Source organism: Lissotriton vulgaris, chromosome 7 (assembly GCF_964263255.1).
Source record: "Lissotriton vulgaris chromosome 7, aLisVul1.2, whole genome shotgun sequence".
Classification (NCBI taxonomy): Eukaryota; Metazoa; Chordata; class Amphibia; order Caudata; family Salamandridae; genus Lissotriton; species Lissotriton vulgaris.
Window position 1 is genome coordinate 723,278,839 of NC_141695.1, and position 27,057 is coordinate 723,305,895.

The window sequence follows — 27,057 nt, forward strand, 5'->3', positions numbered from 1 at the left end:
AGCTTCAACAGAGGAACACATACGACACGTCAAGATTATATTAAACACCTTAAGAACCCATGGTTTGTTCTGTAAATTGTCTAAATGTGAGTTCCATACTACAAAGGTTGAATTCCTTGGGTTTATTCTCTCTCCATCTGGGATCACTATGGCTCCAAGAAAAATCCAAGCAATTCTTGATTGGCCGACTCCAACTTCGGTGAAGGATATCCAACGCTTTTTAGGGTTCGCTAACTTTTACCGACGTTTTATCAAGGATTTTTCAACCTTGGCCACACCTTTAACCCAGCTACTAAGGAAGAATGTTAAATTCATTTGGACCACAGACACTAACTCTTCTTTTCAAACTCTTAAGAGAACCTTTACTCAAGCACCAGTTCTGCGACATCCAGATTCAGATATGCCTTTTATCGTGGAAGCCGATGCTTCTGACTTCGCAATTGGGGCTATTTTGTCTCAAAAGGATCAAAACACCAATGAACTACATCCTATAGCCTTCTTATCTAGAAAAGTTTTGCCTGCAGAAACCAACTATACCATTGCAGAGAAAGAACTCCTGGCCATTCGTTTTGCTTTTAAGGAATGGCGCCACTACCTGTTAGGGGCTAAACATACAGTAACCGTATACACGGACCATCGGAACCTACAATTCCTGAGATGTGCAAAGGCTTTAACTCCCAGGCAACTCCGTTGGACATTGTTCTTTGCAGAGTTTGACTTTATCATAACATTCAGACCCGGCACTAAAAATAACAAAGCAGATTCTTTGTCACGATATGATCACAAGCCAGATGATATTCTTCAAAGTCCCAAACCTACAAGCATGCTTTCCGAAAATCAAATAATAGGTGCCACAATGTCCGATGTTTTCTTCCAACAAATAAGACAAGCAATGCCAATACCAAAACTGTTATCCTGGGTTCGAGAAGGGTCTAATAGAACTATTCATCAAAACCTGCCCTTTTACTCCAATCTCTTATTTGTTCCAACTAAGAAGATACAAACACAGGTCTTACAGTGGTGTCATGTTAGTCAATTAGCAGGTCATCCAGGAATCACAAAAACCAAAGAATTGCTACAAAGAAATTTCTGGTGGCCAACTTGGAGTAAAGATGTAGTCTCTTTTATACAAGCCTGCGATGTTTGTGCTCAAGCTAAAGGGGAACATGGTCGAAAAAAAGGTCTTCTGCTTCCACTCCCCACCCCGACACAGGTCTGGGAGGACATTGCGATGGATTTCATAACTGATTTACCTGAGGAGAAGGGTATGACTGCCATTCTTGTAGTAGTGGATCGTTTATCTAAGATGGCCCACTTTATTGCTTGCTCTAGACTTCCAACCTCTTCTCAACTAGTCCAATTACTGTTGGAACATGTGGTACGTCTGCACGGTCTTCCCAGATCCATAACTTCAGACCGTGGATCACAGTTCATCTCGCAGTTCTGGAAGGCCTGGTGTAAAACTCTTCACATTAAAACTAACACTTCCACTAGTTTCCATCCTGAGTCAGATGGGCAGACAGAACGAGTTAACCAAGTCCTGAAACAATATTTGAGATGTTTTCTGTTCAAAAAGCAAGGTTCCTGGTTAGCTCTGTTATGGGAAGCTGAGTTCGCGTACAATAATTTACAGAATGCTTCTACAGGTCTGTCACCATTTTTTGCTGTCTATGGCCGACATCCTCATTTCTCGCCTTTACTACTAGCTCATCCAAAAACCAATATACCATCCTTGGATTCACATTTCCGAGAAATGGAACGAGTTACTAAGGTCTTGCGAACTAATGTGTTGAAAGCTAAGGCCACTTACAAAAAGTTTGCGGACAGAAAAAGACAAAAGGGTCCAGATCTTCATGTAGGAGACATGGTTTGGCTTTCTACAAAGAACTTTCAGTTCAGAAGACGTTATAAATTCCACCCAAGGTTTATTGGTCCATACAAAATTATTCAGTGTGTGAACCCCGTGACTTACAAACTTCTCCTTCCAAAAGGCATGAGAATTTATCCAGTATTTCACGTTTCCCTGTTGAAAAAAGCAACTGCCAAGAGGAGGGCTCGTCCTCAGGCATTGCATGTGAAGGGCCAGGACGAGTTTGAGGTGCGTTGTATAAAGGATTGTAAACGCGTAAAGGGGAAACTGTGGTACCTACTTTCCTGGAAGGGCTACGGGCCTGAAGAGGATTCTTGGGTGTCTGAGGTGAACGTTCATGCTCCTCGTTTGGTACGGTTGTTTCATGCCAGGCACCCGGTCTCCCGGTTTTAGGCCTCAGGGGGGTGTCTCCATTTTTGTTGGGGGGCACTGTCAGGATCCCTACTGCAACATTCTATTGTAGCCTTTTTCTTGCCTGTACCGCACCACTGCCTGTACCAATGTGTGTGTATTGTAGAATCTTAGTATATTATTCTGTGCTGTGCCAATGCTTATGTTAGTGCTTTACTCTGTGTTTTACCAATGCTTATTTGAGTCTCTGACTCTTGCCAATGCTTGTTGCAAATTCGCTTGGTGGATGTCTTTGCGTGTTACCGCTTTACCAATGCTTGTTAGCCCTTAGGCTTCTGGAGGTTTCGTTTTGGATTTGCTGCCGAGGTCTTTTTTCCCTCTGCAGCTCCTGTACCTTCAACTGGGACTATAAAAGATGCCACGCCCAGGACGCCGTGCGGATTATTCTTTGCCGGTTCCCGAGTTCGGAGGTCTCCTGTTTCCTGTCTTCGTTCCTGTGCGCAGAGGACTTCACCGCTGTTCCAGATCCCGATTCCTGTTGCATGGTAGTAGCCTACCACGAATATCCGCTTGCTGAAAACGCAGGTAGGATTTATCCTTTTCTGTTCTTCGTGCCGAGTCAAGAGTTGCCGGCTGGTGATTTCTTCAAGGGGGCTCGTCAGGCTACACGCAAGGGGCGTTTCCATAACAACTACACGCGAGGGGCGTTTCCATAACAACTTTAAATGCTTTAGCTTGCCGAACGATGTCATTTGACCCCTGCTGCTTAATTCAGACTTTGCCTGATTGTCTTTCACTTCCGTATCATTTTTGACGCCTAAAACAGTATTTAAAAGGCCAAAGACCTTGGTTCTCATTCAGACTTCTTTTGGGATTCATCAGTCAGTCCTGTGAATTTAACAGAGCGGCTACAATATTACAATATTACATAGAATCTTGAGTCAAGCTAAATTCTATTTGCTATGCTGTGAGATTAACAGTGGTTAGCCTTTCAAGGACATTTCATGTGAGCTGAATAACAATGTTGATTGCATGTTTAAACCTTTGACCTCTCAGTGAGACTAGAGCCATAGCTCATGTTCCAGATCTCCCTCCCTGCAGTACCCTCCCTTACCTCCCCTCGTCTAGCCACTTCGATCCTCTGCGGAACTTACTAAGTGCAGAGTCGGAGCTGCTGGAAGGTGGGCTTTTGGGTACTGCTCCTGAGGAACTCGAGAGGACTTAAAAAAACTAAGTCCCTGACATTGAAGGAAAGAGGTGGACCAGTTTAGAACCAGGCCCGATAGTCAGATTCTGTGTTTTGGGAGATCTAGCAGGTTGTCGTGTTTGACGGTGCTAGGTTACCCCAAGGGCCCGAGGTGAGCTGGCTCCCTGTTGAACATAAAGGTTTCTGGAGAAGTTTCAAGCGAAGCGGTGGTCATATTTTGTGGCAGCTTGAGGCCCTTGGAAGGTGTCCCCTGTGATCTTGGACACAGGGAGGAGAAACGAGACTCTGACGCACATCGTGCGTGTCATGGTGCACAGGAGGTGTTGGTGAAGAGCGCCTCATCGGCGTGTGCATTGGAGGTGAAGTGAGACTCGGACGCGCTGGGTGCGTGTCGCGGTGAACTGCAGGCGAAGAGTGACTGGTCGGGGAGTGCATCGGCGCTGAAGTGAATCTCGAAGCGCAAGGTGCGGGTCGTGGCGGAAAGGAGGCATTGGTGAGGAGCGCCTGGTCAATGTGTGAATTGGAAGTAGAGTGAGTCTCAGACGTGCAGGGTGCGTGTTGGGGTCCACCAGAGGCGCTGAAGAAGAGCGCCTGGTCATCGAGTGCACCGGATGAGAAGTAAGGTTCTGACACGGTGAATGTGTTGGGGTGCAGCCGAAGGCGTTGATGAAGAGAGCCTGGAGTAAGTCTCAGTGAAGCAGTGTGTGTGCTTTGGTGCAACCTGAGACTGTGGAGGTGATCGGCTGATCATCGTGTGCACCTGAAGAAAGTGAGTCTCAGCAGCGCGGTGTGCGTTTCTTGGTGCAACTGAGACCGCAGAAGGGAGTGCCTGGTGAACGTGCACTCGGAGTCAATGTGAAGTCCCATTAACATTGTATGTGTGGCTTCATGCCCGAGGAGACCTGGAGGGTGCTGTGGTGACCGTGCACCAGGAGTAACGTAATCTCAGAGGCATGGGGTATGTGTGCCCTGTGGCCACCTGAAACCTACCATACAGTCGCGGCCCGGACCGGGAGCCCCATAGGAGCTGAGCTGCCATGCCCAGCCGCTGAGGCCCTTTAAGGAAATTCAGCACGGAAAGCCCAGTTCGCTGAAGGAGAAGAGGGGAATGAGGTCGCGCCCCCCAGGTAACGTAAATCACTGCCTGGGTGGGGTGCGGGCTCGGAGGGACACTCTCTCGGCCTCTCAGTCCTTCTGGCGACGTGAGCCTTTGCTTCTGTGCGGATTAGGACCCGTACTGACCAAAGGAGTGGAAGTACTGGGGCCAGAGTGAGAAGCTGAACTATATGTTTTGTTGGAATTTACTCTACCTACTCCTACGAGACCCATAAAGAATGTCCCCTCCCCCCCCTCTTGGAGACGTCAATGGCACAAAATTAATATTGATATGGCCCATGAGGTATGGATAGATCCCATTTTTTTGCAATCCGATACAGTTGATACTGCATTAGCCAAACTTAATGAATCTATCAAAAAAACCATTGACATTATTGCTCCCCTAAAAAGACACAAACAACACCGAGTATCAAAACAAGAAAAGTGGTATACAAAAGAACTGAGAGCAGAGAAACAAAAATGTAGACGTTTTGAGAAAGCCTGGAGAAAAACCAAAACTGAAAATAACCGTCTGATTTTCCTTAAGGCCCAATCAGAATATTATAAAAACATTAAGTCAGCGAGGAAACTACAATTGACACAACAAATAGAAGAAGCAGGTAACAGCCCTAAAGAACTTTTTAACATTCTACAAAACTTTATAAAACCTATAGCGTGCGAAAGTTCAGACGACTTTTCACAGGAATTGTGTGATAAAGTCTCGCTGTTCTTCGAGGACAAAATTAATACTATCTATGAAAAGATATTAGTTGCCAACAATACCAGTAAAAGTCAAACTAAAATTGGTCCCACCGCGACTTCTGTTTCAGACAGTAAAACCTCCCTGACGCTTTTCCCTTCCATTACTTATACAGAGCTTCTTACTCTATGTACTCATATCAAAACAGGATCCCCCAATGACCTTGTACCGGCTAAAATGGTCAGCCCTTTGATCCCATTACTAGGCCCCCATATTCTCGAAATGGTAAACACCTCCCTCAGAACAGGCCAAGTCCCGGCAGATTGGAAAAAGGCAGTGGTGAACCCAATAAGAAAGAAGGCTTCATCTCCCTGGACAGACCTATCCAACCTGCGTCCCATCTCCCTCCTACCTTACCTAGGCAAGATCACGGAGAAGCACGTGAACACCTATCTCTCGAAACACCTTGAAGCAACGGAAGGCCTGGACCACTCCCAATCTGGGTTCAGGCCTAACCACAGCACAGAATCGGCACTTCAAACAGTGACCAATAACATCAAAATGGCGCTGGATGATGGTTGCTCTATGATTCTGGTGCTGTTGGACCTTTCCGCCGCTTTTGATACGGTGTCTCACAAGGTGCTTCTCCATCGCCTGAAGGAGGTAGGAATAGGGGGAGAGGCTCTGGCATGGTTGGAGAGTTTCCTGTCCGGGCGTTCCCAAGAAGTTAGGCTGGGCTCCCATAAGTCCACCTATCGGGAGCTCAATAAGGGGGTGCCTCAGGGCTCCTGTCTGAGCCCGACACTTTTCAACATATATGTGGCCCCCCTTGCCAACCTAGCAAGATCTTTCGGGTTCACCCCTGTATCCTACGCTGACGACACCCAACTTCTTTTTCTCTTTTTCCCTTCAAAACTCTCACACCTGCAATAAAAAGATCTTTTGCAGAGGGGATGAGAGCCATTGCAGACTGGATGTCATCGAACTGTCTGCAGTGCAATGTCGGGAAAACTGAGGTTGTGCTGTTCGGTCAAGCGACGACACACTGGTCATCTGATTGGTGGCCTCTGGAACTTGGTCCTGTCCCCACCCCCAAGGTTAAGGTCAAGAACCTGGGAGTTTTGTTTGACCAACAACTTACTTTTAAGGACCATGTTAATCAAGTAGCCGGCACCTGCTTCCGGGCTATGGGGATGCTCAGACGTGTTTTTCCCTATCTCCCGGATCACCACAGGAAAACTCTGGTGCAGGCGCTTGTTATTAGTAGGATCGATTACTGCAATGGATTGCTCCAAGGAGCCAATGAGGAGCAAATCAAGAAATTGCAGGTCATTCAAAATACAGCCGCAAGGATCATCATGAATGCTCCTCCTAGGACTCCATCCTGCCCCCTACTGTCTCAGCTTCATTGGCTTCCTGTGAAGAAGCGTGTTCATTTTAAGACTCTGTGCACCATACACAAGAGTCTAATAGGGATGGGCCCTAAGTATTTTATAGACATTTTTAAGCCTTACACCCCAGGACGCTCCTTGCGTTCCAGCGACCAGCTACTACTCAAAGTACCTAGAATTAAGAAAACTAGGCAAGGTGGACGTGCACTGGCCCATACCGGACCTGTTTTATGGAACTCATTGCCGCTCGGACTGAGGTCAATCACTAATCACATGGCGTTTAGGAAAAACCTAAAAACCCATTTGTTTCCCAGCTATTAATTAACTATCCTCCCATCCTTGGACACATTCTCTTACTCTCTCTATACCTGCAGTTATAGCGCAGAGATACCCCTTCGGGGGTCTAGTCTGGCGCTCTATAAGAATATAAAATAAAATAAATAAATATGTCATCGTTGATATGTGTGGGGGGCAACTGTTAATGAAGAGCTGACTGTCGCAATACACCTTGCCAATATTGCTGCTAAAGAACTGCCAGACTGTCTTATGACGCCTGACATTATTTCTGCATAATAAAGTACACAATTGTAGGTCTACGCATTGCCTTATTTCTCCATTGCAAAGTACATGATTGTAGCCGGCCCGCATTGCATTATTTTTTTATTGCAAAGTACATGATTGTAGCGGTGCACATTGCATTATTTCTTCATTGCAAAGTACTTGATTGGGGTGTGACGCATTGCATTATTCCTTCATTGCGCAGTACATGATTGTAGCGGTATACATTTCATTAGTTCTCCCATTGCAAGGTACCGGTGTGAAGTAGTGTGGCTCACTGGTTAGAGGTGGCAGACCCGAGAGCAGAGGACGGCCCAGGACCAGGGTTCGATTCCCGACGCAGCAGGTTTCTGGACCAGGGTCAGCGGACTTGATAATTCTCTCGCCTCGGTGCCCACTCTGATCAGCGATCACACTCGGCAACTCTGGGCACTAGCTTGCCTCATCTTCACTAACGGCCCCACCAGACCGCCGGGGATGCCTGGTCTCACCCTGGAGATACCCATTAAGGGACCATCTCTCAGGGAAGCCAGGAAGGGTTTCACAGCGGTCGAAGCGCGGAGGTACCCCTTCGGGAGTGATTCCTGCGCTATATAAGCACACAATTAATTAACAATTAATCGTTACCCATTGTATTAGTTCTCCTTTGTCCAGGACAGGATTGTATTGTTACGCAGCACACTATTGTTCGTCTATTGCAACGTGTATTATTCTAGCATTACGACCAGCATAGCATTTTGAAAATGGTGGTTGGGATTTGAACCTACCAGCCAGCCGGAATGAATATTACCCTATTTTCTATGTTGGCTTTTGTATCGTGTGGTCTGATTGTATATCTTTTTATATAAAGTTTAACTTGTTTTATCAAAATCGTGTGGAGTCCTTTTGTGGTGTCACCAGTGGGTTGCTGTGAGTGTGGTTGCACATACTGTAAACTTGTGCCTTGGAGATAGGCCTGGCTGCTTGTGCCAAGCTACTAAGGGGGTGAGCACAGCTATATCAAACAATGTCCTTACTTGGCCTAACATTAAGTGGGGAGTCCCAGGTCTTGGATTTGGTGACAGTGGTGTGGGACTGGGACTCCTTCAGGGGGGAGAAGGATGTTAGGACTGGCAGTTGTGAGTCAGGACCGACATTTTGTTAGATTCCTCTTCCAAATTTTAGTTCTCATTTGTAGGGCAGAGAGAAGTTTAACTGATTCATTGATGTAGAAAGTAATGATGTGGTGGTCTGTCCAGTCACATGAGGGGATTGTTTCAAGATGAGTGGAGTCGGCTTTGGGAATGACTAGATCGAGAGCGGAGCCTTTTTCATGTGTAGAACCGTCCCAGATTTCGGTAAGTCAAGGTCTAAGAGGAAAGCTCTGAAGCTATTGACCCTTGAGTCATCAAGGTCATTCCAAGGGAGATTTTGTTGTCCGGCATTTGTAGATAGAAAATCCATGAGATGTTCAATGAAGGTGACGTTATCCCCTGGAGGGTGGTAGAGTGTGTGCAATGAACACACTGGTTTGTTATTACTAGTGATGTCCAAACAAAGGTATTCACAGGGGTATAGTGCCGGTGAGTGGGAGTGATTAACTGAACGCTTGTTCCGATGTATGCAATCGATACTGCCACCTGGTCTATCAGTTCTATCAAGTCTTGTGATGGCATGGTTTGGGGGAACCAGTATGTTTAGGATGGGCATAGATGATTCATTTAGCCTTGTTTCTGTCAGAATTAGTAGGTCAGGTTCATTAGAGAGTATGAGGTTGGCTATATCAACTGCATGTCTTGAGGCAGACCTATAGTTTAGGAGTATACATTTTAGACGAGCCTTGATGGGTGTTGTGTTGGGTTCGTGTATGAGGGGGACTCGCAAGTGGTTATTTTCAACTATACCTCTAGAGGTGTGTCTTGTGACTCTATGATTATTGGAGGGGATGGATTGGATTAAGGAATGTTATGCAAGTTGTCTTAGTGTGCAGTATTAAGGGTGAGATAGGGTGGATCAAAGGAATGGAGTAGGGAGATTAAATATTTGGATGATAGAGGATTTTTCCTACAGACTTGATGGGATGAGGCATTGAGGTGGGGCACTGTTCTCCACCTTGGGGGCTGATGTTTCAGGGAGCTTGCGTGCGGCTGTTGGATAGGTTTCTTGTGGTTAATGTGGAGGTATGTCCTGGATTCTAGTTTGGAGCATTTGAACTTAGATTGATGTAGAATCAGGTCATGTAGAGTTTGAAGGTCTTCTTTGACTTGGGATAGGGAGAGTAATATCTCATCGAGTCTGGGGTCAGGAGTGGGTGGTAACATACTTAATGTTGGAACTGTGGGTAAGGGAAGTGACCTTGGGCCATGTATGTGGTTTGGGGGGAATCGTCATCTGGTTTGTTGTATATCGATCTTTCCGTGTGAGTATCAGTAGAGGAGGTGGAAGGGCGGATGTGAGGAGGAATGGATGTGGGGTATTATTGGGACAATGGGGGTATTAGTGAGGAGAGAAGGAGCAGGTGCGAAGGCGGAATGTGAAGAGGAATAAATGTGGGGTATGATTGGGACATAGGGAATATTGGTGGTGCTACTAGTGGAGTAGGAGTTAGGGGAATGTGTGTCGTCTCCATGGGTGTCTGTTAGGTCTGGGGTGTGTGTATATGCCAAATGGGTCACCGGAGGATAGTGTCTTGGTGGGGAGACAGGCAGGGAATTGGGAAGTGAACTGAGATTATGCTCAGCTGGGGAAGAGGGATGGGGGTCTTACTACTTTTTCCTTGATGAGAGGAAATATATTATCAGTAGGTTTAGGTTACGGTCCGATGATTGCATGAGGATGAACCCATTATGATAGATGGTGATTGCTGCTGCAGATTTGTAGATTGGGAAGGGGATGATTGATATTGTGAGAACATGCACTGTTTTCCTAGTGGAGGAGATCGAGAATAGGGCGAGAAAGGCTTTCCTCCATCGAGCTCTTCTTTTAGTATAGAAGATGATGTCATTAGTTATGTGTCCTTTGTTTGTTGAGAAATATGGGTCAGAGATTAGGGTTTCGGGTGTGATTTTAATAGATTATGTTTAAAGCCTTTGCCTGCTTTTTTTGTAAGGTGTCAGACATCTCAGAAGCATTCTTTTGATGTACAATTAAATCTTAAGACAAATGTAATATAATGTATGTATCTTCTGCATCATTTTAAAACCCAAGACTAGGTTTAGTAAGTGTTGGTGAGAAGGTTGTGCATGCAAAATGAAAATCAAGAGAGACAGACTAGATGCCTTTGTAACTTAATTCTCAACTATGATCACCTGTGGCCTCTCTGAACAAACTACCATTCTAGTTTTCCTTTTACAGAGAAAACCCACCAATTTGAAAAGCAAGGGAGACAAAATAGATGCCTGTGTAACCAATGTTTAAACTGATCACCTCTGAGCTCTCTGAACCAACCTTTAACTCTAGCGTACCTTTTACAGAGAAATCACTTCAATCAGTTAGTAGAGACCTGTAACATTGCAACCAGGATTCTAACGTAAGTCAGTAGTATTCTGTTATTTATTGTGTCAAACTATTCTGACCGGCCTTGAAGCGTGATTCAGGCAGGGATAAATGAATTCCATGAAGTTCAGCACAGAGTTCTGGTGCTGACACACAGCTGCTTATTACAGTGGTTTTACCAAACAAGGAATAATGAAAGTAGGTTGGTATTTTTTTGATCTGATCTGTCACCTGATATATATTTATTTTTTTAGCAAAGGAGTAACCCATGTCTAATTCAATGTCTCTGGAATGTGGGCAGTCCTTAATAAAGCGCTTATGATGTCACATGGGCACCATGGAAAGAGGTAGCATTAGTAGATTTTTACAAAAAACACAGTCTCCTAGGTGATCTTTTAAAACAAAACATTGAGACTCAGACACAGAAAGTCCCGAGCAGAGTCCTCCAAAGGACTTTTCTTTTACTTGAGGTGCAATTCTTCCATTTAATTAATAGTATTTTTGGACTAAACTGTGCCCTTGCATTGACCGAATCATTACAAAAGTATTCAGCGAGATCTTTCAATGGCCTAGTATATTCTTTACAGGTGTTATTAGCATCCTTGATTTTATTCAATAGCTATTATCTATACTAATATAACAAAGAGAGAGCCCAACCCTTTGAGGCGGGTAATCTCAGGAACCACAGCACCAATCACAACACCCAATACAGCGTTGGAAAGGGCAGTTGCAGCAGAAGGACATAGGCTATGCAGACACCCACCATATACATTTAAAAGGTGAAAGAACCGTGCCAGCAAAGGATTCCCTTGTGGGCGTGTCTGCGTTGTGCTTTGGGCGTGTGCTGGGGGCGTGACAAACGCTGGGGGCGTGTGGTACGTTCCACCCTTCATGCCATGTCTCATATCGTGTGCTGGGGCGTGGGCGAATGCGGAGCCTGGGATTACGGAAAAAAAAGCGAGCGTTGTGCCCAATATTTCATTGTTTTTTCTTCCCAGGTTCTGTACATTCCAGCTCCGGGTGTCCACCCTGCTCCTTTTAAATACCCCTGCACCCCATAATCATAACCCCCCCTTACTCCTTAAAATACCCCAACATCCTTAAACACTAACCCATCTTAACCCTATAAATATACCCTGTACCCCAAAACCCAAACCTATCCCTAAACCCTAAAAATACCCCTGTACCCCAAAACTCAAACATAGCCCTGAACCCTATAAATACCCCTGTACCTCAAAACCCAAACCTACCCCCTGAACCCTAAAAATACCCCTGTACCCCAAACCTAGCCGTGAACCCTAAAAATACCCCTGCACCCTAAAACCCAAACCTACCCCTGAACCCTAAAATACCCCTGTACCCCATAACCCAAAGCTACCCCTGAACCCTAAAAATACCCCTGTTTCCCAAAACCCAAACCTAGCCCTGAACCATAAAATTAACCCAGAACCCCAAAACCCAAACCTACCCCTGAACCCTAAAATACCACTGTACCCCAAACCCAAACCTAGCCCTGAACCCTAAAAATACCCCTGTACCCCAAAACCCAAACCTAGGCCTGAACCCTTAAAATACCACTGTACCCCAAAACCCAAACCTACCCCTGAACCCTAAAAATACCCCTATACACCAAACCCAAACCTAGCCCTGAACCCTAAAAATACCCCTGTACCCCAAAACCCATACTTATCCCTAAACCCTAAAACTACCCTTGTACTCCATAACCCAAAACTAAAACTGAATCCTTAAAATACCCAAACACCCCAAAACATATACCTCAGTACCCCAAAACATATACCCCTATACCCATACTTACCTTATCCAAACATAAAAAAAACATGCTTTTACCATTCATGCATTTACAACGAATTTCGTTGTAAATGTAAGCATGGTAAAAGCATATAAAATGTAATGCCATGTGTTATAATGATTCAGAAAAGGGGGTGGTGATGAACAGAGTGTCTGAATTAAGCAGACCACTCTTACCCAGTTCAAAGATCAGGGCTTGATCCATCACCGTTATTTATCTCACTGCACCATCCCAGCTCAAAACCTGGCTATATGCAAATCAGTCTGTCCCTGGCCCAGTGCATCATGGGAACAGGGCAGACTAAACTACCAAGCCAATTCTTCACCAGAAAGGAGACAAGCTACCGGGGACCGGTTTCTGGCATTTCAGCCGTCTTCGGCCCGGCTTGCTTGAATCCTGATGGTGCAGTGAGAAAGGGACTCATGTCTGAGTATACCCTGCCACACCTATAGTGGCCAAAAACGATTCAGAAAAGGGGGTGGTGATGAACAGAGTGTCTGAATTAAGCAGACCACTCTTACCCAGTCCAAAGATCAGGGCTTGATCCATCACCGTTATTTATCTCACTGCACCATCCCAGCTCAAAACCTGGCTATATGCAAATCAGTCTGTCCCTGGCCCAGTGCATCATGGGAACAGGACAGACTAAACTACCAAGCCAATTCTTCACCAGAAAGGAGACAAGCTACCGGGGACCGGTTTCTGGCATTTCAGCCATCTTCGGCCCGGCTTGCTTGAATCCTGATGGTGCAGTGAGAAAGGGACTCATGTCTGAGTATACCCTGCCACACCTATAGTGGCCAAAAACGATTCAGAAAAGGGGGTGGTGATGAACAGAGTGTCTGAATTAAGCAGACCACTCTTACCCAGTCCAAAGATCAGGGCTTGATCCATCACCGTTATTTATCTCACTGCACCATCCCAGCTCAAAACCTGGCTATATGCAAATCAGTCTGTCCCTGGCCCAGTGCATCATGGGAACAGGGCAGACTAAACTACCAAGCCAATTCTTCACCAGAAAGGAGACAAGCTACCGGGGACCGGTTTCTGGCATTTCAGCCGTCTTCGGCCCGGCTTGCTTGAATCCTGATGGTGCAGTGAGAAAGGGACTCATGTCTGAGTATACCCTGCCACACCTATAGTGACCAAAAACGATTCAGAAAAGGGGGTGGTGATGAACAGAGTGTCTGAATTAAGCAGACCACTCTTACCCAGTCCAAAGATCAGGGCTTGATCCATCACCGTTATTTATCTCACTGCACCATCCCAGCTCAAAACCTGGCTATATGCAAATCAGTCTGTCCCTGGCCCAGTGCATCATGGGAACAGGGCAGGCTAAACTACCAAGCCAATTCTTCACCAGAAAGGAGACAAGCTACCGGGGACCGGTTTCTGGCATTTCAGCCGTCTTCGGCCCGGCTTGCTTGAATCCTGATGGTGCAGTGAGAAAGGGACTCATGTCTGAGTATACCCTGCCACACCTATAGTGGCCAAAAACGATTCAGAAAAGGGGGTGATGATGAACAGAGTGTCTGAATTAAGCAGACCACTCTTACCCAGTCCAAAGATCAGGGCTTGATCCATCACCGTTATTTATCTCACTGCACCATCCCAGCTCAAAACCTGGCTATATGCAAATCAGTCTGTCCCTGGCCCAGTGCATCATGGGAACAGGGCAGACTAAACTACCAAGCCAATTCTTCACCAGAAAGGAGACAAGCTACCGGGGACCGGTTTCTGGCATTTCAGCCGTCTTCGGCCCGGCTTGCTTGAATCCTGATGGTGCAGTGAGAAAGGGACTCATGTCTGAGTATACCCTGCCACACCTATAGTGGCCAAAAATGATTCAGAAAAGGGGGTGGTGATGAACAGAGTGTCTTAATTAAGCAGACCACTCTTACCCAGTCCAAAGATCAGGGCTTGATCCATCACCGTTATTTATCTCACTGCACCATCCCAGCTCAAAACCTGGCTATATGCAAATCAGTCTGTCCCTGGTCCAGTGCATCATGGGAACAGGGCAGACTAAACTACCAAGCCAATTCTTCACCAGAAAGGAGACAAGCTACCGGGGACCGGTTTCTGGCATTTCAGCCGTCTTCGGCCCGGCTTGCTTGAATCCTGATGGTGCAGTGAGAAAGGGACTCATGTCTGAGTATACCCTGCCACACCTATAGTGGCCAAAAACGATTCAGAAAAGGGGGTGGTGATGAACAGAGTGTCTGAATTAAGCAGACCACTCTTACCCAGTCCAAAGATCAGGGCTTGATCCATCACCGTTATTTATCTCACTGCACCATCCCAGCTCAAAACCTGGCTATATGCAAATCAGTCTGTCCCTGGCCCAGTGCATCATGGGAACAGGGCAGACTAAACTACCAAGCCAATTCTTCACCAGAAAGGAGACAAGCTACCGGGGACCGGTTTCTGGCATTTCAGCCGTCTTCGGCCCGGCTTGCTTGAATCCTGATGGTGCAGTGAGAAAGGGACTCATGTCTGAGTATACTGCCACACCTATAGTGGCCAAAAACGATTCAGAAAAGGGGGTGGTGATGAACAGAGTGTCTGAATTAAGCAGACCACTCTTACCCAGCCCAAAGATCAGGGCTTGATCCATCACCGTTATTTATCTCACTGCACCATCCCAGCTCAAAACCTGGCTATATGCAAATCAGTCTGTCCCTGGCCCAGTGCATCATGGGAACAGGGCAGACTAAACTACCAAGCCAATTCTTCACCAGAAAGGAGACAAGCTACCGGGGACCGGTTTCTGGCATTTCAGCCGTCTTCGGCCCGGCTTGCTTGAATCCTGATGGTGCAGTGAGAAAGGGACTCATGTCTGAGTATACTGCCACACCTATAGTGGCCAAAAACGATTCAGAAAAGGGGGTGGTGATGAACAGAGTGTCTGAATTAAGCAGACCACTCTTACCCAGCCCAAAGATCAGGGCTTGATCCATCACCGTTATTTATCTCACTGCACCATCCCAGCTCAAAACCTGGCTATATGCAAATCAGTCTGTCCCTGGCCCAGTGCATCATGGGAACAGGGCAGACTAAACTACGAAGCCAATTCTTTACCAGAAAGGAGACAAGCTACCGGGAACCGGTTTCTGGCATTTCAGCCGTCTTCGTGTATAACTGTGTTATAATGGCATTGCGGAGTCATGGTACTTTCATAATGAAAGTATGCAGAGTGATGGTATGCGGAAAGAAAGTTGCGGAATAATGGGTGTTTACCCTCCCCGGTAAGTACATTGGTGGCACAGCGGCCCACATCTCCAGCAACATACACATATTTTTTCACCACCGATTTGAAAAATGCACAGGTCTCTCTCATTGATGGCCAGCACCGACCGACATACACTTTTAGACACACCTCCCGCCACAAGTTGTAGAATTGCGAACTTTAGAGCTGGGGAGCTACGTTCGAATCTCGGCATCAGCTCAACATCCTGTGATTCCAGGCAAATCGCTTTGTCTCCCCGTGCCTACCACAAATGAATGTGTTCTTCTGTAATGTAAATTGTGCTCATGCCATGTTGTCGAGTTCGCGCTATATAATATTGCAGGGAAAAATAAAGTAGGAAACTCGAGTTCACACACTACTGAACGCGCACTCTTAAGTGCATCAGCAGTGCACTGTGAATCGGAGCGTTTCACAGGTCTGTCACAGATAAGAAATGTTATCAAAACTAAATCCTACAAAACAATATACTACTGGCCGGCAGCAATTCATACCCGGACAACGTCGGGGCAGGCTGCTAGTTAATGCTATAAAGGAAAAACCTATTTTAAAAATGTTATGTTCTTCATTTAGTGATGCGAGGGATTTACCATTCATTTTCTTCAGCCACAGACTTTTTGCTTTCTTGGACTGAGACAGGATCTCTCAGACGATGAAAATTAGAGTTACTATTTCTCTGCTTGTTGATGCCTTTTAATGGTACATACTTTGTCACAAATGTCTGTAAAGTACTGTTATATCAATAGACAAAGAGCCTTTGTCATCATTAAATCGGTGTTTCAACACTTCTTTCTCAATCTGAAACTTTAACGCTATGAGGTTGGTGCTTTAAAATGTCTATATTTAGAAGTGGGTAGTCTTCGATTATATTTATCCGTCTTCTCCAAAACCTTGACAAAGGAGATCAAATTTTAATCTAGCCAATCAACTTACTGAACTTTAAAAAAATCATCCCTGATTTATGGGCCCAGTCTAAAAATTGTCTTTTATCATGGGCTGGTCTAAAGGCTTTTTCACAGAAACCAAAACTCTCTATAGACTATCCGGGGAGGTGGGGCTTGGCAGAGAGTATCAAAGCTGGCTCTCGATAGAGCACCTCAGTGCTGAGCCGTCTACATTAACTAGGATATAATGCCTCACCCTTTACACGAGGTGATGGACGCTTACATTTGAATCCTATATGGCCATTTAGAGACATTGGACTGAAGAGCAGAGTAACGGAAACAGACAGCTGATTATCCAGTGAAGACAAGATATGGTGCACGCACGCTGGCCCTACTCGTTCAGCATCATTTGACGGATTTGATAGACTAAACCAAGATCACCCTGGCTGTCCCAACTGTGTGACACCGGGGGACTGTGTTGGATGCCTCACACTGCCCTCCAACTGCCCAAGATCAACCTGCATGTCTGCTGCCACCGACTGCCTCAATAAGCTATTTGGTGCACATGCTCGTATTTCCATGTGCAAAATGATACGTGGGCAGCACAAAGGTGAGAGTGAAAGAATGTATATTACAATATAAAAGAGCAATTAGAACTTAAGACTTTACATACCCAGCTTTGGACTTGGCCCTTTCTGCAGGGTCATCCCCAAACATTTTGCCTTCATTCCTCCTATTTTTGTTGAATTCGGTTTTGTTGGCATTTAGGACTCTGCCCCCTTTACCACTGCTAACCAATGCTAAGGTGCTTGTGCTCTCTCCTTAGAACATGATAGAATTGGCTTATACTCAATTGGCACATTTAATGTACTTGTAAGTCCCTAGTAAAGGGCAGTACCTATGCTCATAAATTAAATGCTACAAGTGGGCCTGCACCTCTGAATAAGTAGCCCTTTAAACATGTGTCAGACCTTCCATTGCACCCTGTGTGTTCAGTATTAAACTGCCAATTTGACCTGTCAAAACAAACCATTTGTCAGGCCCAAATCTTTCTTTTTAATACATTTAAGTCATCACTACGGTAGGCCTCGACAGCCCACTTGGCAGGGTGCAGTGTACTTAAAAAGTTGGACATGTACTTTTAATTTGTACATGTTCTGTCCTGGTAGTAGTTTTCACTACTGTAAGGCCTGCCTCTCCACTAGTATAACATTGGAATTATCTTATTACATTTAATAAGCTCTAACCTCCAAACGGGAAGAAGGTACCCATATTTTGGTGCCTTTGGAATTGTAATAAAAAAACCTCCAACATGGTAAAGTCTGATTTTAAATTTGAATTTTGAAAATGCTACCTTTAGAAAGGTAATAATAAATATACAACTTGCTCCCCTCACACTTCTTTGTTGCTTGATAATACAAGTACATGAATCAGGAGTACTTCTGATTATGTAGGTTTATTTAGTTTCACCCTTTACTTTTCAATTTCAAATACATAAAGAAGGCTACATAACAAACAGGATTTACTGCGATTTGGACTCATTGATTTGTATCCATTTAGCCTTCTTTCAGACTCTTTGTCCTTCAATGATCTTATGAAAAGTAGTATTTTTTGATACCGGCATTTCTGTTTCCAATTTGAGTACTTGAACAAATGCCGTAATACAAAAATAATGTGCAATGTGTTGTTTCATTTTTGTTGAATTTGATGTTTTTGAAATTATTGTGTTGTCATTCATGGTTTTCATATTTGTTATAAAGTGTTACATGTTTCGTGTGTTTCTCAAACATGCAATGGAAAAATCTTTTTGTATTTGAAATTGAAAAGTAAAGGGTGAAACTAAATAAACCTACATAATCAGAAGTAGTCCTGATTCATGTACTTGTATTATCAAGCAACAAAGAAGTGTGAGGGGAGCAAGTTGTATATTTATTGTTTTGAGAGGGTCCAGCCCCCCCCCACGTCCCGGGACCTAACTCCTAAAGCTTTAGCAACCTTTAGAAAGGTGGCATTTTCCTTCCTTAATGCAACACAAAAAGATGATAGATGGAATGTTGAACATTGTCAAACATTCACCCCCAGTCACGGATCTGGGTTTAATCCATTGTTATTTTGCTCACCACGCCACCCCAGTTCAGACATAGCCAAATGCAAATCAGTCTTGATCCTGTGCCTCATGGGAACAGCCCAGACCAAACTGCCAGGCCATGTCATTCCTGGACCGGAATCAAGCATCCTAGGACCGGTTTCGGGCTTTCGGCCCCCTTCAGCCAGGATAGCTTGACTCCAGTGGCGTAGTGAGCACAGGACCCACGTCTGGGCATACCCTTCCCACTTAGGGTGAAAATGCAACACAAAAAGATGATAGACGGAATGTTGAAAATTGTCAAACATTCACCCCCATCACAGATCTGGGTTTAATCCATCGTTATTTTGCTCACCACCCCACCCCAGTTCAGACATAGCCATATGCAAATCAGTCTTGACCCTGTGCCTCAAGGGAACAGTCGAGACCGAACTGCCAGGCTGCTGTGGTCTTCCACCAAACCTTTTGCCTCATCACCATGTGTTTGCAGAAATTGATTTGTGTTAGGTTAAGTACTCTGTCCCTAACTAATGCTAAAGTGTTTGTGCCTCTTCATTAAACATGCAAACAAAACAGGTGATGGACCGAATGTGGATCAATGTCACACACTCACCCCAGTCCAAAGATCTGGGCCCAAATCCATCGTTTTTTTGCACTCCACACCACCCTGGGTTAGACAATGGCGATATGCAAATCAGCTCTGACCCTGTGCCCCCTGGGAACAGTCCAGTCCGAACTACAAAAGCCATGTCCTTCCCAGAACGGAATCAAGCATCCGAGGACCGGACCGGTTTCGAGGTAACACCTCTCATCAGCCCGGCTAGCTTGACTCCAGTGGTGTGGAGTGCCTGGGACCCACGTCTGGGCATCCCCAGCGCACTTAGGGCGGAATTTGCAAACAAAACAGGTGATGGGCCGAATGTGGATCAATGTCACACACCCACCCCAGTCCAAAGATCTGGGCCCAAATCCATCGTTTTTTTGCACTCCACACCACCCTGGGTTAGACAATGGCGATATGCAAATCAGCTCTGACCCTGTGCCCCATGGGAACAGTCCAGTCCAAACTACAAAAGCCATGTCCTTCCCAGAACGGAATCAAGCATGCGAGGACCGGACCGGTTTCGAGGTAACACCTCTCATCAGCCCGGCTAGCTTGACTCCAGTGGTGTGGAGTGCCTGGGACCCACGTCTGGGCATCCCCAGCGCACTTAGGGCGGAATTTGCAAACAAAACAGGTGATGGACCGAATGTGGATCAATGCCACACACTCAATCCAGTCCAAAGATCTGGGCCCAAATCCATCGTTTTTTTGCACTCCACACCACCCTGGGTTATACAATGGCGATATGCAAATCAGCTCTGACCCTGTGCCCCATGGGAACAGTCCGAACTACAAAAGCCATGTCCTTCCCAGAATGGAATCAAGCATCCGAGGACTCCACAACACTGGAGTCAAGCTAGCCGGGCTGATGAGAGGTGTTACCTCGAAACCGGCCCGGTCCTCGGATGCTTGATTCCGTTCTGGGAAGGACATGGCTTTTGTAGTTCGGACTGGACTGTTCCCATGGGGCACAGGGTCAGAGCTGATTTGCATATCGCCATTGTCTGACCCAGGGTGGTGTGGAGTGCAAAAAAAACGATGGATTTGGGCCCAGATCTTTGGACTGGGGTGAATCTGTGACATTGATCCACATTCGGTCCATCACATGTTTTGTTTGCAAATTCCGCCATAGGTGCGCTGGGGATGCTCAGACATGGGTCCCAGGCACTCCACACCACTGGAGTCAAGCTAGCCGGGCTGATGAGAGGTGTTACCTCGAAACCGGTCCGGTCCTCGGATGCTTGATTCCGTTCTGGGAAGGACATGGCTTTTGTAGTTCGGACTGGACTGTTCCCATGGGGCACAGGGTCAGAGCTGATTTGCATATCGCCATTGTCTGACCCAGGGTGGTGTGGAGTGCAAAAAAAAAAAAACGATGGATTTGGGCCCAGATCTTTGGACTGGGGTGAATGTGTGACATTGATCCACATTCGGTCCATCACCTGTTTTGTTTGCAAATTCCTCCATAGGTACGCTGGGGATGCTCAGACGTGGGTCCCAGGCACTCCACACCACTGGAGTCAAGCTAGCTGGGCTGATGAGAGGTGTTACCTCGAAACCGGTCCAGTCCTCGGATGCTTGATTCCGTTCTGGGAATGAAATGGCTTTTGTAGTTCGGACTGGACTGTTCCCATGGGGCACAGGGTCAGAGCTGATTTGCATATCGCCATTGTCTGACCCAGGGTGGTGTGGAGTGCAAAATAACCGATAGATTTGGGCCCAGGTCTTTGGACTGGGGTGAATGTGTGACATTGATCCACATTCGGTCCATCACCTGTTTTGTCTTCATTAAACATGGCAACATTTGCCAACACCTGATTGGCGCATTTAATCTACTTGTAGGTACTTAGTAAAATGGGACTAGTGGGCATGCAGCACTCATTCCGCCACCAACTAAAGTAGCACTTCAAAACCTGCCTCAGGCCTGCCACTGCAGCCCGTAGTGCAGGTTTAAACTGCCATTTCGACCTGCCAAAATAAACTTTTCACCTGGCCTAATATTTGCTTTTTAATACATATGTCACCCCTAAGGTAGGCCTTAAAAAGCCTGTAAGCAGGATGCAGTATATTTAAAAGATAGCACTCATATAAATGTGGATGAAGGAAAACCAAACTACCCTCTAAGGAATCGCTTTTGTGGGGGAAGAAATGCCCTCACCCACTATTCGTGTCATGCTTCATCAATGGGCTGCTTCTACACTCCCTGTGTAGCCATCAACAGGGGTGGAGCATGAAATTGTTTTGGTTTCAATTGTTGAAGCAAGATCAGGTTTATAATAGTTTGGATTGATTAAAATTCCCTTGAGGATACCCAATTAGTTATGATGCTTTATTTCTCGGTCCCACAGACCGGAATAAAAAATTCTCAGTTTGATGTTCTCTGTTTTTTTTCCCACCCTTTCTTCCACCCTACCATCATGAAAATTATTGTCAACTTGTATTGGCAAACCATCATACACCACTCAGGGTCACTGGCCTTCATCAGGACCATATGACCCTCTGCCTACCAACTGTCTTGGTCAGTCTGTCATGTATTTTATTTAAAAAAAACAGGGGGTTGAACATGCAAATACCTAATGTGTGGTATGAGCAATTTCACAAAGGAGCATTTCTCATTGAAAACAAGTATCATGCATGTCTGTTACTTTTAGAAGGTAGACAAGCCAGACCACTGAAGAAATGTGGTCTGATTTCCATTCTCCACAATGTTTTACTATTCTTGTCAAGTTTTAATAAAATAAGTACATTGCAAGACAATGCAAATCATGATGCACAGCACACAACAGGTAAAGCACTTTGAGGAACAGACACAGAACCTGTAGTCAACTTCACCGGTACGCGTACCCATTTGTCTGGTTAGCGAATCCTTACCCGGAGTGGGAGTGGAAGCATTGTCCTGTAGTCACACACTATGCACATGTAAGGAAATGCCTCTATTTTCATTATAACCCTCAAAGATTAGGACAGATGCTGCTGGTTTTTCGATTCTGAAAGTGTACTGAGGCCTGCTAAGCAGTTCTCAGTGCCAGTTTTCTAAACAATTAATGTATGTTGAATTGGCTACCCTCAACTGGAATAAACAGACTTAATGTACGTCCTTAGTACCGGGTTCAAAGGTACCCAGACCATGTAAATTCGAGAGACCATCCAGGGCTGCTGCCTGTGGCAAAGTTACTAAAGGCTCCCAGGCTGCCACTGAAGATGGAAAGTGCAGTTTTAACACTGCTAGTTTGACTTTGCTATTTATACTAATGGCAAAGCTTCCACTTCCCTTAACAATATATATAAGACTCGCCTAAGGAAGGCCTGTTAAGCTCTGAGGCAGCGAGCTGTATATTGTTAAGTAGGACATATACTTTTAATATGTCCTGACAGCAAAACTTCCAAATTGTCGTTTTGCTGTAGAAAGGTTAGTAGCCTCATTGGCTAACACAGAGTGACTGGCTGACCCTCAGTCCAGTTTACCTCTGAATGAGAGTACTAAAATGGGTACTTTAAGGCATCAAATTATTTCTAGCATTAAACCTACTTCATGCCCAAGTCGTATTTAATGTCCCCTCTAAAGACAGGCAACTCTTAGGAAGTTTCCCCTCTGATGCTTAGTTTGTCCAGTGGCCACACACAGTTGTTCGCCATCAGACAGCCTTCTGCCCTCCTGGGGAGAGGTGTGAACAACTCCCAGGCTCAGCACCAATAGTAGTCTACTACAGAGGGAGGTGTTACCTCTACGTTGCAGGAAGCTACAGAGTGTTGGCCCAAAATGTGAGCTTCAAAGGCGAAGCAGCCTTTGGTGGGCAAACTCATGCAGGGCTGTCCTTGGTTCTGGTAGACAGGCTGCCTACGGGAGCAGAGATGGGAGGCCAGTGGCCAAATCAGTTTTCCCGTGGGTGTGTAGCCCACAGGTAGCCATACCTCTGGTGTAGACTGCCAAGCTCCTAACATCAAAAGAAGGGTTAAGGCATCAAGAGAGTGGGCAGAATAGTGCACTTTCGGATTGCTACATGCCACACATGGCCTGAGGTCATTACAAGGCAGGAGGTATCCATTCGCTATGACCGTATTATCATCTTACAGGGCACTTTCTCGGCATAAATATGGTGCCCTGAACCTCAGATCATGATAGAATTGGAGAAACAACCAAAGAAGGACTGCCCTGTTTATCCCTAGACATGGCAAAGTGAGCCTGCTTCAACTGCTGGTCTGCACCTGCCACACCTTGAGCTAGCAGAGAGAGGACTGTGCATGCAGCTTCTGGCTCATGGAAAAGATGCTCCCGAGCCCCAGACCAAAGAAGTGACTCCATGGGTCAGTCAGCTGACCCGTTAGAATGAGCACCAAGGCCATCAAAGCTAAAGTAGCCCATTGGGCAAGTAAGTGGCCACATTCTTTGAATCGCAGTAGACCACCACTGGGCAACCAAAGAAACCAATTCTTGACATTCAAAGTTTTTACCTGAGTCTTCTGGACCTGGGAGTGTCATCTGGGTCCAGATTGGCCACCAGACTCTACTAAAGGATACCACTGGACCCTCTGTGTATGGAGACTGGTAGCACAACTGTTGCTAGTGTTCTACTGGCTGGAAGAGGACTTCGGGGGACATCGACCCCTGTGGCCAAAGTCACCACACCTTACCTATAGAGTAAGGATTGAAAGGACACCCCTGTTGACCATATAGCACCCAGAATTTCGTTCTGCATCCTGCATCCCCAGCATAAAGACCACTCCATTGAAGGCTAATGAATGTATGATGTTACTATGCGATCATGTTGATCGCGGTATGTTACAAAGCAGGTTTTACAACCCAAGTTGTTTCAACGACTTGCGCTGGAGGGCGCTGGACTTAGGAATAGTACGATTTACTATTCCAACACCAGTCTACGTACAGTAGGGAAGGTGTTGGAATAGTAAACCATACTATTCCTTAGATTACAGCGCCATCCTGCGCAAGTCATTGAAAGGACTTTCGTTGTAAAGCCTGTGTTGTAAACCTACCGCGGTGAATCGCCCGCGTTGTAAAGGTCATCTCCCAAGGCAAAGGTGGTCTTAATGTAAAGTGTGGAACTGGAATTGAGACTACTTTGGTGACCAACCTTCTCTCTATCTGAATGGGATTCCCCATTTGGGCCTGAGGCGCCGAACACAACTCTTTCAAACTTTTCAAAACTTAATGATTACCAATGCTTCTTTGTGATTTGGTCTAGAAAGCTGGGATTTACATTTCTACTTAACAATCTATACCTTCAGAACCCTCTGTTGAATTTTCCTAATCTTGGTATCTAAATGTAAATGTAAATGTAAATGTAAATGTAAATGTATATGTAAATGTATAGGCATTTATATAGCGCACTACTTACCCGGAGGGTCCCAAGGCGCTTCGACCGCTGCGAAACCCTTCCTGGCTTCCCTGAGAGATGGTCCCTTAATGGGTATCTCCAGGGTGAGACCAGGCATCCCCGGCGGTCTGGTGGGGCCGTTAGTGAAGATGAGGCAAGCTAATGCCCAGAGTTGCCCAGTGTGATCGCTGATCAGAGTGGGCACCGAGGCGAGAGAATTATCGAGTCCGCTGACCCTGGTCCAGAAACCTGCCGCGCCGGGAATCGAACCCTGGTCCCGGGCCGTCCTCTGCTCTCGGGTCTGCCGCCTCTTTTAGAAATTGGTGTGAGATTTCTTTCATGTTGCGTGTCTTTCTTATGTCCTTGTTTGGTACTTGTAAATGCTTTTCACTTGTTCCTTTCTTAAGACTTGCTGCTGGAAGCCATAGCTACCCAGGGTTGAGCTAAAGGTTTGACAAAAGAGCCTGACTGGACGCAAGACAGATTTGCAAGTCTATCACACAGTGAGGTCACACAACCATACCATACAATACACCACAATCCCTACAGTACATAAATAAATATGGTTTAATGCATGTATTATTATTGTCAATTCATCGATCTTTTTCTTGCTCTCCTGAGACCATCCATATCACTTTGTGCTGGGCTTTTTTTGTATTTCACTTTTTTATTATGATCCTAAAGTCTCTATGGTCCCAAATATGTGATGCCCATAAGCATTAACTTCCTTTTACTCCTAAAAATCATTATTATAACCACCTCTCTTAGCGCTGTTTCTGTGAGGAAGGAGGCTTAAAGATATGTCTCAACTAACTTTCTTTATCAAGAACCTATGTAGCTGCCTTTATTGCTCTAGATCCTCTGCAGATGACCACAATCTCTGAGATGGAGGGTTATGAGCAGTTGATGCGGGACATGTTAGAGTGGCTGGTGTCATGTTGTGAATGGTTCAGAAACTGAAGATACTAGACCTGCAATCGTAGTCCAATAGGAGCGGCTGGCGTGATGATGCACAAGCATCATGATATTAAAAAGACTAGACCTCAAACCCTTGCCAGCTTAGGACACCGTATGTCTTTATGAACACGTATCATGTATTTATGAAAAAGTGAACCTGCAAATACCATATCAGTTTGAGAATAACCATATTCCTGACATCCTGTCATATGACTCAAAGGAAATGTGCTAGTTACAGGAAAGGGCAGCATGCAGTGTATTACCAGAGACATTAGAATTATTTTTGGTGATATAGGAATCATGTGGCTGATCAGAAAAGAACAGTGAGTAGGATTTTGATTCTTCATGAAATGCTGTGTGTGAGATAGAACAGGCATTCAGCTATGATCAGGTGAAGGAATTGGTTTTGTAAGCAAGGGTAAAACTGGAAACCACTTGTCAATGTGACAAGTACAGAGGTACATTGGGCAGACTGGACGGGTCTCTTGTATTAAATGCACACATATATTGGGCAGGCTAGGCTGATCTAGGGAGTCAAGTTCATAAATACTTTGGACAAACTGAATGGGTCTGGTGTATCAAGTAGAGATATACATAGGGCACACTTGGCTGGGCCTAGTGTATCAAGTGCAGATAGATCTACATTAGGAGGACTAGATGGGTCGAGTGACATTTTTTTTCTATAATCAAATTAGATGTTTTTATTGATGCTACACACCACAGTGCGTCTCAATGAGAAAATATTAATTCATTGTGCCTCAGCTGCTCAGAAGCAGGACAAGATACATCCATTTAAGCATAAACATTACCCAAAGCATGGCCCAGGAGGCTTACCTTATTGAACAACACTTCCATTTGATTGTTCCAGCTATCAGATCCGAGCAGTTCTGAAAGCACCTTCTGAAATTCTGGCAGAGTTAAGTTTCCAGGCTGTTGGACTCTTTGCGGGCGTTTTCTACAGCAATGTTTCCCACTAGGTTCATGATCTTCCTCCTCTTCCAACAGGTGGTGGTTTGCGAACGCCTCCTCCAGGAGTTGCAAGTCGGCCAGCTGCAGTAGCTCTTCCAGTCGTAGCTGCTCATTTTGGTCAAAACTATGAACATAAACAGGTGTGAGGAATGACTGATCAATACCCGGTAAACAAAAAGTTACTTAAGTCAGTGGAGATGATGCCTCTGCCTATTATTTGGGTATGTTTGAAGAAAAATAATAATACTGCCACAGAATGTTACACATAATTTGCATATTTGTTCATGATGTAGACATCCATGCTACATAATTTGACCCTTCATCCTGTATAGTTCAAGTAGCCTTGACAGTTGTTAAGCTCTAAATAGCTTTGCACAATGGTTTTGGAAACCATGAAATATTTGATGTTTCACAGTTCCCTGTGAAATATGGATTTATATATCACTCCATGTTGTGCAACCATAGCACTTAAGGATGCAATTAATAAGTATTAACTTAAAAAAAACAAAATGTAAAGTGAC

The 27,057-nt window shown here is 45.3% G+C and overlaps 1 protein-coding gene across 1 annotated transcript in view; it reads right to left on the minus strand.

The window, feature by feature from the left end:
• LOC147702335 (cilia- and flagella-associated protein 337-like) overlaps positions 1-27,057 on the minus strand; it is a 1,229,420-nt gene that overhangs the window by 751,810 nt on the left and 450,553 nt on the right. The window contains exon 3 of the mRNA XM_086930967.1: positions 26,402-26,660. Coding sequence (XP_086787093.1) covers positions 26,402-26,660 — 259 coding nt within the window. The remainder of the gene's footprint in view (positions 1-26,401; positions 26,661-27,057) is intronic.